Genomic DNA, 12,038 nt, shown 5'->3' with positions numbered 1-12,038 from the left:
CATGTGGGTGCCTCTAGCCATTGAACACAGCCATCATTTCTCAGTGAAGGACTGCTGGGAGATGCTGCATACAGGATCTCCAGGAATCCGATTCTGACCTAAATCCTGTGAAGGCATATTTGCCTATTGCTGCCTCAGACTGCAGGCACAGCTAAGGTAAGCTGCACTAACCCCTCATGTTCTCCCACACACTGGGCACACAGGGCCGTCACCAACAGCAGAGGCACCCTGGAAAGTCCCTGCACGTGCCAGCTGTGCACACAGAGGTGAGAAGCTCCTGGGTTACCCAGACCTGACACAGCACGTTCTCCTGGGGAAAACTGTTAATGAGCTGCGGGGGTTAAGAAATAACAATTACATCTCAGAGCAACCATGCTTAACTTCAGAGCCAGAAATCTTTTTTTTTTTTTTTTTTTTCCTTAAGTAAATAATTTTTTTCCCCAGAGCAGCTCTCCAGATAACGCTGCTCTGTGCAGGGCCTCTTTCCCCTCTGGAACATGCATTTCTCAAAGCAGCAAAGCCCTGAACACGGGCAGGGTCACAATGCTGCTCCTGTCTCACACCTCAGGCTGCACTGAGGGCCTTCTTCAAACCCACACAGAGGGGCCTTTGTAAAATCCATCGTTGACACAGAAAGTTCACCTTAAAGCTGGAGTCAGGGCAGCTGCCCAACACACGGCTGCTGCTCTCCTGCAGGCCCTGAGCAAATGCCATTCGCTTTGCCCTGCTGCCTTCTTTTAAATGAGAAGGAATTCATTTACATAAAAAAGTTGGATTTGTTCTGAAGTGTGGGGCCCTACGGTGCTGTTCAGAAAGAAATCACAGAGCAAACTGTAATTAAAAATAAAATCCCGAAACCCTAATCAAGGCATCTGAATGACAGCGTGAATCAGCTCTCCTGTGCTGGTGGGGGGGGGGAGGAGTGGGGAGGAGGAGTGCATGCAAAGCAGGAGACAACAGTTGTCTATTCTGGCTTAGATAGGATCCCATCCTGCCTGGAACTAGCAGGAGCTCTTGTACTAGAAGGGAAATGGGCAGGAATAGGAGCTGAGATAGAAAAGAGGCAGATGCACAAATCCTGCTGCCTGCTTGGGGCCCAGCTCAGGCATGCAGCAGCAGCAGGATGGGGGGGGGAGGAGAGGGGAGCACCTCATGTGCCAGCCTGCAGCTGAGTCTGCATCCACTTGGTGTGATGACATCAGCTGTTCCGTGTCAGGGACCTGCTAACCTCTGATTTCACATCTCCCAAACAGGAAGGAGTTACAAACATCATCTTCTCCTTACCCTGTCACCAGACTCTCCACGAATTCCAGTTGGACCAGGAAGGCCAGGTTCCCCACTGGCACCTTTGGGACCCTGTTAGGAAAACAGCAATAAAAGAGAGCTACAACCTAGAGGAACAAGAAATCCTGCATGACATCCCCAGAGCTCGTCACGTTTGAAAGCATTGCCTTGGATTTCCTCTCTCCTTTGTTCCCCAGGGACCATTTGCTTGCTGTTGGCATTGCTTTTACTGTCTGCTCAGCCAGTACAGCCTGCTCTCATTTCTGGTCAAGCACACTGACAAGGCACTCCAGCTTCTTGTTAATAAAACCACACCCAGGAGCTGGCAGCGCACACAGCCTCAGCCACTTCTCTGGGGATAGAGAGTGACTGTAAACCAAGAAAGGAGAGGAAGAAAGAAGAGAGTCCTCCATACAACAAAAGGGAAAAGGAGCTCGCTGATGACACCAGGTGTCCAGGTGAAGGAGGAAGCAAGGAGCCTTTACATGGTCAAACTCAAACCCTCCTGATATAAACACTAAACATCAGTTCCAGCAGGCAGTTTGTCCACCCTGACATTCTTTCTATTGTACTGTGTTAATGACAGCGTTAATCCAATCCTGGCAAGTGGAAAGACATTGCTTCCCCTCATTTGCTGCCATCACACAATGGTGAGCACAATGCAGAACACAGCAGCTGACCAGAACACTGATGTGTGTGAAGTGACTCTTGTCTGCACACTGACCTGGAAGCCTCGGACACCAGGGGCTCCAATGGGGCCTGGGAGACCAACGGGGCCCTGAAAACGTAAGGAGATGATTCAGGCTCAGGTAATTCACCTGTGTCATTACATGGCTCCATCTAACAGAGAAAACATGCAGTTTCATGCTGCAGAACACTTTTCCCAGTGGCACTGTTGCTGAACAGCCATCGCAGTGGTGCTTGTTTGTGTTTTTACTGACACTTGTTAATATACTGTCACTATTAATAAAAATGCTTATTTGCATATATTTGTGGTTAAGAACGCATCATACTCATGAATGGTACAGATTGGTTGACAGCAAAAGATCTGAAAGTACATGATCTGTTCACTCGCCCATAATAGCCCTGGCTTAAGGACATTTTGTGTAAGTTAGAACTCTGATAACACAAGTCAGAAATTAGAAACCAATATTAAAAGTAAGCACGGGTTCAACTTCTATTGTATCCATGTCATAAGTCTGCAGCAATGTAATTAGCTGAATTGCACTTGTTCATCAGCTGTAACAAGACGATATCTTTTGTGGTGCTGGCAATTTTGATGAAAAATTGCAGACATAAAAGCAAATATTATGAGTAGAGTTTATTTCTAAGGCTGATTTCCCCCTCCTTGGGCATCTAAAGAGCAAATGCATGCAAAGAGTAAATCATTATCCTGCTCAATTTCCTCCAAGTGGCACATACCAGAAATCATGTCAGACTTGCTGCAGGCTTCTGGATTTCAAAATGAGATTAATGGATAAAAAGAAAACAAAAAAGTCCATAAGAACCATGAGAAGGTCAGGTTCAACTACAATGGTAGCACTAAGTGGGGAATAAGACAGTAAATGGTTACTTATGCACCACTGAGGACCTCAGAGCTCTTCAGCCCAAAGTTTCACAAAGCTGTCAGTACAGAAAGCAGAAGTGAAAACTGAGAGAGCAGTACCTGGGTTTGTTTCATCCCACAGCAAGATAAGACTGCTGCAGTACCAGGCATGGGCAAAGAAATGTGAGAACAGATTCCCACCTGAGAAATGCTTTGGCTTTGCACCATATGTTGTGAGTGTTGGGGTCTTCTCAAGCATTGCAGTGCTGTGCCTTTCTGGCACAAGATTCCCAGCAGGCCTACCAGCTTTGTTAAGCTCCTGTCACTCAGGACTGCAATGCACAGGTTCTGCAGTGCTGCTGCTTGGATAGCTCAGGTTTTGCAGTGCATCTCTACTGGGATGGGACAACACTGCTGGTGGCAGCACTGAAATAGCTTACAGGACAGTGACTGCTCAGCTGCTGAACTGAAACTGCCTGAGGGCAATACAATTAGAGAATGTGGCCATTTGTTTTAGGCAGAGACTAATTGCATGTCCTGAGGTTTCCTTTGGTATCTGGTTCACAAGCAGCACTATACTTACAGTTGCTCCTCTGGGTCCCGGCAGACCTCTATCACCAGGAATACCAACGTCGCCCTGAAACAACACCAAAGTCATCACTGACACTCAGGAGCAGCAAATCCACCCTCCCCAGCCCACCGTAAAGCCTCTTTACAGTGGATCCCAGGTTACTGCAATCTATTGGACCACTCTGCCTGTCTTGTCACTGAAAGCTTTCCTTGTGCAGGTAAGCAGCACATCAGCTCCAGCTTCACAGTTTGGTTTCAAGCACACTCAGCAGAGCTCACAATAAATGTAAATGATGGGGATACGTACTGGGATACCTGGCTCTCCAGAGGGACCTGCCTCTCCCATCTCTCCAGGACTGCCCTGCAGAGGAAAAAGCAGCACTCCATTAAGGACCAGTTTCAGAGAGCCATCTCTGTCTTATCTAAAGAAACAAGCTGGAAAACGGAGTCAGAAAATAAGGGGACAGCTTTAAGCTTTTACAGTTTCAGGACAAAGAAGAGAAATCCAAAGGACATTTAAAGGATGGGGGACCAATACACCCTGTGCTGGGACATAATGCAGGTGTTACTCTACTGCTCCATGGAAGCTTTTCCCCTGAGGTAGTGGGGGAAAATCTCCAGAAGGAAAGATGAGATAATAATGCTAGGAAATGCTCAGTCCCTCTAAAGATGAACCTCACTTTCAGGACCCTGACAAAAAGAGGCACGCTTCTCTTTTGAGCTTCATTACAGATACAACAGCTGTCTCAGCAAGGGCACGGACACCTTTGTTGCTTTACCTCCTCAGTGGCAGGAACACAGCCTGGGCAGGAACACAGACACCCTCACTGAGGGTCAGCCCTCCCCCAGGGCGGACCTGCAGGCACCAAACCTTTTTGCTGTGCAGGTTAATGGCTTCCCCACCAGAGCCCATCATTAGAGAGACTGACTCACTTACTGGTTCACCTTTAGAGCCTTTAATCCCTGCTCTTCCAGGCAGACCCTGGAAAAGAAAGAAAGGAAAAAAAAAAAAAACAACCAAAAAACAAAACACTGTCAGAAGCAGTCAAGCCATTAAATGTATTATTCTAGTCTGATTTGTCACACATGAAGCATGGTTTGCTTGAAGCGATGGAGGAATTTACATTTCTGCAGTTTTCACCATGCAAATGATGCCTTCCATTTTCTCTCCTCCATTGTAAATAGCTGCTCTACAAAGTACTCCTTAACAATTAGGCCAAAGAAGAGAAATACACAAATAAAGCCAAATAACGCAACAGCAGCAACATTTGCACGGTGGAAATCTCCCTCCTGGGGTGTTGAAAATATTTTGTAAGACAGGAAGAAAGAAATGCTTTATCTCTATGTAAATGGTTGGAAGACTAGAGACAAAAAAACACTTTGCAAATGCATAGCGGTAGGGCAGGGATCAGCACACTTCTGAATCATGGTCAGCTGTATCCCAAATCTTACTGTCCTGCATAAGGGATGCTCATCACTAGGATGGAAAAGAGAAAATCCCTCTCTGATTCAGATTTTAAATTAGGCCAGATGGCCAGAAGCCAGAGCTTTACTATGCTACTATTTGGTGCTGGTCCAGATGTTTCCCATCCCGTTTTGCACATCGCTCCCTGTCTGTATGTTAGGGAAATCACACTTCTTCTTGCATTAAGAAGGTCCCTTTGTGAGACAGTGCACAAAATGAAGCTCCCCTCTCCCAGCCACACTGCCTTAATGCCTCGGAGGCGAGCAGTCAATGCTGCCGTACTCACGGGAAGTCCGTTTGGCCCCTTCTCTCCAGGAGCACCCATACGAGCTGCATCACCCTGTGGATATCGAGAGGTTAGGAGAGAGCTTCTGCTACTGGCAAATGCTCTGACACAAGGAGGGGACACATTCCCTAACAGGCATTTGCAATCTTCTCCCTCCCCACGTGTGCAGGACCAAGAGCCTGTTGTGCCCACAGGAGGTGGGTACCCACTGGACACAAGGGCTGTCGGGTGCTTCCCAAGTTCCCTTGCAGCTCCCAGCCTTCATAATCCAATAATTTTCATTCCTTGGCAGCACGTGATGCACATTGTTGCTGTGGGATCACTATTTGAAAATCAGGCAACGACCTGCCAGCACTTTGTCTGCAGGCAATTAAAATAAACATATGTCTCTGGCAGCAGCTCTGAAAAGGCATCTCTGAAGGCCTAAAGTCAGCCAGTAGGAACCACAGAGCACAGGGACATAGTTTAGATCATACGTGCACGGCCCTTACTATGCATCTTCCTTCTTTAGGTAATTTCCTTGGGATTAATTAATGTAAGTAATTTTCCTCTTCTTCACTAGTCACACTGTCAGAAAACTAAAAGCAAAAGCTTTCCAGCAGTGTTTTTTCCTTGACAAGCTTTGCAACACCCATGAGACAGTAACAGAAGTCTTTCCTGCACAGTGTGTAAGTAGGACTTTACAAACCTTCTCACCATCGAGTCCAGGAGCCCCATCCCGTCCATCCTTGCCAGGCATGCCCTACAATCATATACAGTGCAGCTTAAGGTTACAAGGCAGACATCGGGGACACAAAACACATTTACAACAAAGAACCCTTTGGGCAATGGGAACTCCAGTTATCTAGGAAACTGGGTAATTTGTCATTGAGAGCAATGCAATTAGAGTTTGGTCCAAGCAGGATTACACTGCAGGTTACGCAGATTCACAGAGCAGAGGCTTGATAACAAAGCATTTAAGATGCAAGATCTCTCCTATCATGTTTTATCTTGTCATCTGCAAGACAGAGAGACTTACATCCTACTTAATTGACTTACAGGTTCTCCTATGAGCCCACGAGCCCCTGGGTTTCCTTTTGGTCCGGGTCTACCCTAGAAATCAACAATAAATCCTGTTTATCCAGGACACAACCCTTATGAACAATCAGTAAACCACGACAATATTCACGACAATATTCAGGCGGGGATACTTCATTCAGTTTGCACCAACTCTTGTCTTGTTCATACAGTTGTGGTGTTTCCTTTAGCAAGCACCAGAAATGTGAGCCAGTGCTGGCTGCAGTGCCTGAGACAATTCCTGATTGTTTCAAGCAACGGAGATACGAGATCAGATCCCTACCATTAATTGCTGTTCACAGTGCCTGCAGTACTTTAGAAGAATGCATAAGAACAATTATCCCCTTTTTATAGACATAATTAGATAAAACATCAGAAAATAGCACTGAGAGCAAAACCTTCTCCAAAGCAGGATGGCCAGTTACCCCCTGCCACTGCCATCCCCCTGCAACAGCTCCTCAGCCAGTAACAAATAGGTTCTCAAATTCTACTGTGCTTTAGAAAAGGACAGTGCAAAGTGCTAAAAAAAAAAACAAACAAAAAAAAAGCAAGCCAAGGGGGACAAGCTACAATAAAGCTGTCAGACAGACTGCTCTGAATGTCACGTCCAACGCTGGAGCGGATGGAGGTTTCACTGCACTTACAGTATCGCCTTTGGGCCCTCTGAATCCTTGAGGTCCTTTGATTCCTTGGTCTCCCTAAGACAAAAGGGGAAAAGCATTAAGAATTTTCATCGCTCTCAAAGACTAATGCTTCCAGAGTGTAAATGATGAAGGTTTTTTTCTGCTGTTTGCAAGCATTAGCAGAGGTGTGAGTGTAGACACTCCCCTAGGAGCTGGGCTGTGCTTTCTGTTACACTCTGTAATTCCTGACACACGGGTGAATTGCAGCAAGGACTTTGCAAGCAATCCCTCAGGGCAGAGACAGTCTTCCCCTTCATTTACTGAAACATTTTCTTTCACCAGAAACAGCGTAGGAGAAAAACTAATGGAAAATGCTCTCAGAGGCCATAATTCTGCAGATGCAGATCTGGTCTTGCATTTGGGCACACCAAGGTGGGTATACAGGGGTCTATCCACAGGCAAGTCTACAGAACAGGCAGAAGGCACGAGAGAGGGAAAGACACTGTGAGATCTGGGTGAGGTGAAACGGCACTGCTTTAACTGGAGGGAAAAAGGTGATGGGAATAATCTGCTGCAGTTGGTGTATCTCCTTTCTGTTCGTTGGCAGTGGAAGGCTCTGCTCAGAAAGGATTGAACATTAGGCTTTGGCTGGGGAAGGCAGGCCACAAAGCAGCACGTACAGCTCTCCCCGGAGGTCCTGGGATTCCAGGCGGCCCTCTGAAACCGATGTCACCCTGCAAAGAAAAACACATCATTCTAATGCTGCTGTTGGCAGAGGGGAAGTAACAATATCCCTACTTCATCCCACAGTCTCAGAAAACACACAAAACCCTGGAAAGCTACCTCGTATCTCTTACTAGTTTGTAATACAGACTTGCAAAAAGATCCCTCTCTGGACAAGCAGGTTTTTACTCCGGATCTCCCCATCATTATGTTTGCAACACACTGATATCATTCACAGCCTCGATATCTTGCTCTCATTCCTAAACCAATGCATGATTTTATCAGACTCAAAACCATTCAGCCTCTAAGACAATGGTCAGGGGACACTGGTGAGCTTCCAAAGCCATGATGAGACATTGACCTCATTCTCATTGAAGAGACTCCACATCCTGAAAATCTTTGCTCATCAGCAGTTCTTTGACTCTTTTTTGGAAAGAGAGAACTGAAAGAGAAATGTTCATGATAGATTTCTCAGTTGTTTGGGTTTTTTCTTCCAAGATTCTTTAGCACTGTCAGTCCTGCAAAGGCAGCACGTTGTCCCTGTCTGAATGTTTCAATCAACACCAAGCCTGATCCTGCCAATCCCCCAGGTATGCAGATTCATTCTGCCCTTGGAAGGTTGTTTTGTTCAGTGGGTGTGCAGGAAAGAGGCTGCAATCTGCATCTCTACAGGTTCCCCAGTGGTCTTCATTAAAGATAGATGGGCACCTGCCATCCAGATTTCACATGGCACAAATCAATGGTGGAGGGAGAGAAATCAAAGAAATCTTACTCTGTCACCAGCAGGGCCCATTGGACCAGGGAGACCTCTTAGTCCTCTTGGGCCCTAATTAAGAAAACAAATCAGTTAAAACTCTATCACTGTTAAAACACAAAATGATGAAATAGAATTGGCACGATGGTTCATCAACACAAAAAACCTTAAGAAACTCCAGGGAATGGCAGAAAGCTCAGTCTTCTGTTGCACAGAAATGATCCTTCCCCCTTCAGTGATGACCTCAGAGTAAGTGACACAGTGGAGATACTCCATGTGGTCAAGCTTTCAGATTGCCTGCTTTCTCCAGCCCAACTGCCAGGCTGTCAAGCCATCCCAGCACTCAGCATCAGAAAGGGGCAAAGCATCCAGGGCTCTATCAGAGTCCCAGGACACTGGCTATTTGTTTGGATGTTTCATCCAAGGTGAGGTGCCAAAACCAAGACCTGAACTAAAGCTCTGTCAATCTAATATGATTTTACTTTTATTTTTCTTCACTTCACCCCTCCCCCACCCAGCAATTTTCTCATGTGTTTTTATAGAGAGGCAAGAGCTGCCTGTATAATGTGAAATGATCAATGGCAGCATTCAGTTTCAAAGCAAAAAAGAACCTGAAGAGCAGGTGTTACCTGCAGGCCAACGCTGCCAGGGATGCCTGGAGGACCTGGAGGGCCAGGGCTGCCCTGGAAGAGAAAAATTAATTAGGAAGAACAGAGGCCGCATGAGCCTGCCCCCCAAAGCCAGTACCTTCCTATCCTACTCCTTCCTGAGCTCTCTTCTACCCACATTTCTGCTGCACTTTTTGCTTCTACATCATCTGCAATTTCTTCTACATGCAAGAACACTCCATCAGCCAGGAGTTTACCTGAATGATCAATGCATGGCTTTTTCCTGAGCTGACATCCCTGCACACGAAACAATAGCAGTTAAGTTATATAGCTGATCTTAACATGATGATAGTTGGGAAGATGAATTTCCTGGAAGTAGTAGCACACAGACATACATGCAAAGCAACAGAAGTAATCAGACTTCAGGCATAATTTCCCTTTGCTGTTCAGCTCATTGCCTTACATCTCCCTGTCTTTTCGATAAAACTATTTGCTGTGGTGTTCTTAAATACCAAAGTCCCTCCCCACCCCTTAGATTGAAGTTTACCTTCTCTCCTTCTTTGCCTATTTCACCAGGTTCTCCTTTGTGACCAGTGTGTCCCTAGAAATAAGAGCTCAAATTACCCCATTTCCAGTACAGTCTTGTTACAGAACTCAAATTTCATCAGATAACTTCAAGACCTAAATCCACACAATGGAAAGAACCAGGGAAATAACACATACATGTAATTGTGAAAATTCAGGTCAGTTCTGGGGCCAGCCAGCCCTGCCCTGTTCCTGTCAGTCCTGCTTGGCATCACTGTGTCAAAACAGACCTTGTTTCAGGAAATACCCAGACTTGAGTTGCATGGGGAACAGGCTACAGGTGTCCAGTGCAATTCTTAATTACAGGTTAGTCACCAGAACTCAGCTCCCATCACTTCTGAACACGGGGCTGAGATGTTTCTGAAAATCTTTTTCTGCATTTTTAGCCTCTCTTTTTGTTTAAGTCATCTTTAACATCTGCATCATAGGGCTTCCTGGAGTGCATCTGCTCTCCAGAATTCACACAAATTGTGGAGTAGGGGGCACAGAAAGAGAAATTTAACTACTGAGTGTGGTTTCCTGAGGGCTGCAACCTAGAATTTAGGTACCACAACCGAGTAAACAGAAAGCTGCCCGGGGTTCACAGTGACGTCTGTTTTGGGAGACACCTTTGTCTCTGCAGATGGCATTTTTCTTACCTTGAAGCCTGGCATTCCTGGAGGACCAGGAGGACCTGGTGGGCACAGAGCTGGGCACTGCAAGAAACGGAGCACTCTGGGTTAATGAATACACACAGTGCAACCATGGAAGTGGGTTTCATTAGTAAAGGAAAGGAAAAGGCCATGCCTGGAAGCAAGTAAATCCTAAATCCTCTAAATCCACTAACTCACTCATATCATAACATGTTCAGTGGCATTTCCCTATGGGAAAAGGGTCCTAAAACAGGTTCTCAGGCTCATAGCAACCCACAAAATAATGATTTCTGCTTGGTCAGCTTCACTTAGAGCATGCTTGCATGAGGAATTCTGAAGGCTGACAGCTGTCCACAGTCCAGAAATGATGGACAACCACAGATCCTCAGCAAAGCAGCACAGATACCTTAGAAATCATTAGGAACATTTCTATGCATGCATTGACCCCTATTGATGTCCACGAAGCAACTCACCTAACTGAAACAAGGGCAAGCATTAAGGCTTATCAGAAGGGGATGAATAGCAAATTAACCCCAAAACCAACAAGCTGGTGCCTGCAGGTGTCTAGGGCTGGCTGAGCCTCTGGTGGGGACTCTAGCTTGAGTGGGAATGAATCAGAGCATAGATGAAAATCTGATGGGGGTTCCAAACGCCTTTCTCTAAGAACTGTATTGTTATGAACAATATTTTCTTCTGCAGCTTTTATTTCTGCTTTTAATAAAACTTCAGGCTACATCTACGTGACAAGAATTTAGTTTTCTGGTATATTCCACAGTGTAACTTAAATTAAAATTGCAGAAATAGTATCCTTTCCTATTAACTTCCATGTGAATTGCCATAAGGTAGTCTAAACTGCCCCTGAGTTTTTTGGGGCACGCCAATTAGGAAACCAGAGATGTTGTCACAACAACAGCTGTGAAATCTGGAAATGTCACTTCCATCGCTCATGGGCTTAACACTCCCTTCATTCCCTTGAAAGAAAGGAATCAAGGCGTTCTCATAAAGAAGTCTAAACAAAGCATATGCCCAAAGGAGCTCCGTGCCATCATCCATAGAAATAAACAGTGCAACATGCACAACCTTTTCTCTTGCAAAGCAGGATTGGAAACAGATGCATGAAAATCTGTTCCTAGTTAGCAAGTGCTAAAGTTGTTTTGTAGAGGAAGAATGTATGCAAAACTTGCATTTGGGAAGCAAACTGGAAAGCAAAGATCGTGTGAAAAAAACCAGCACTAATCCATCTACCTCCTTGCAAGAACATTTCAGTCTTACAAACACCTACTCATTCAACACTTATGCTTCCTGCAATATGGCAGCATGCTAGACCTACGTCTGCAGGTCTGAATGGCACACGTTGACCTTACTTCAAGTATGTCAGCAAAAATATTCTCATGCTACATTAAGAGAAACCTACCTGAAGGTCCCCACCGCCTTCGGGAATGATGCCTGCAAGACCCTGAAATTCATAAAAAGTGGTCTTTAAGCATATCTAGGCAAACAAAAGGAAGAAATATTATCTCCAGAAAATGCACCTTACAAACCCAGCTCGGCTGAGTTAGCACAGGGCAGATACCTTGCCACATGGTGTGAAACAGCCCCTGAACCTAGAGTGTTAGTTATAGCTGCATGTCCTCAAAATGGACATGGCAGACTCGAACTGGAGATGCACAGATTAGTCTGGGAAAGGTCCTCGAGCCTCAGAGCACGAGGGCAGCAGTTTCAGGAGAGCAGCTGTACCTGGCCCTCTTCAGGGACTGGGGGAAGGCCAATATGGGGCCAATCTGACCTTGGAAAGAAACTCAGCCAAGCCAAGTCTTGCTGGTTTCAAGACTCCTTGCTGGCACAACAAGAACACACACCAACAATCTGGGCTCCTGTGGGAATCTGCCTGTGGCGGGGGCTCCCA

The 12,038-nt window shown here is 45.8% G+C and overlaps 1 protein-coding gene across 1 annotated transcript in view; it reads right to left on the bottom strand.

The window, feature by feature from the left end:
- Nucleotides 1-12,038, bottom strand: part of COL9A3 (collagen type IX alpha 3 chain) — a 33,581-nt gene that overhangs the window by 6,717 nt on the left and 14,826 nt on the right. The window contains exons 10-24 of the mRNA XM_003212026.5: nucleotides 11,547-11,588; nucleotides 10,139-10,195; nucleotides 9,463-9,516; nucleotides 8,937-8,990; nucleotides 8,326-8,379; nucleotides 7,511-7,564; nucleotides 6,852-6,905; nucleotides 6,190-6,243; nucleotides 5,840-5,893; nucleotides 5,152-5,205; nucleotides 4,338-4,382; nucleotides 3,708-3,761; nucleotides 3,414-3,467; nucleotides 2,009-2,062; nucleotides 1,285-1,356 (exon numbers count right to left, since the gene is read on the bottom strand). Of these exons, the coding sequence (XP_003212074.1) occupies nucleotides 1,285-1,356; nucleotides 2,009-2,062; nucleotides 3,414-3,467; nucleotides 3,708-3,761; nucleotides 4,338-4,382; nucleotides 5,152-5,205; nucleotides 5,840-5,893; nucleotides 6,190-6,243; nucleotides 6,852-6,905; nucleotides 7,511-7,564; nucleotides 8,326-8,379; nucleotides 8,937-8,990; nucleotides 9,463-9,516; nucleotides 10,139-10,195; nucleotides 11,547-11,588 (810 nt within the window). The remainder of the gene's footprint in view (nucleotides 1-1,284; nucleotides 1,357-2,008; nucleotides 2,063-3,413; nucleotides 3,468-3,707; nucleotides 3,762-4,337; nucleotides 4,383-5,151; nucleotides 5,206-5,839; nucleotides 5,894-6,189; nucleotides 6,244-6,851; nucleotides 6,906-7,510; nucleotides 7,565-8,325; nucleotides 8,380-8,936; nucleotides 8,991-9,462; nucleotides 9,517-10,138; nucleotides 10,196-11,546; nucleotides 11,589-12,038) is intronic.

Source organism: Meleagris gallopavo, chromosome 22 (assembly GCF_905368555.1).
Source record: "Meleagris gallopavo chromosome 22, MGAL_WU_HG_1.1, whole genome shotgun sequence".
Classification (NCBI taxonomy): domain Eukaryota; kingdom Metazoa; phylum Chordata; class Aves; order Galliformes; family Phasianidae; genus Meleagris; species Meleagris gallopavo.
The sequence above is the reverse complement of the archived record's forward strand: the minus strand, read 5'-3'. Positions and strand labels throughout refer to the sequence as shown.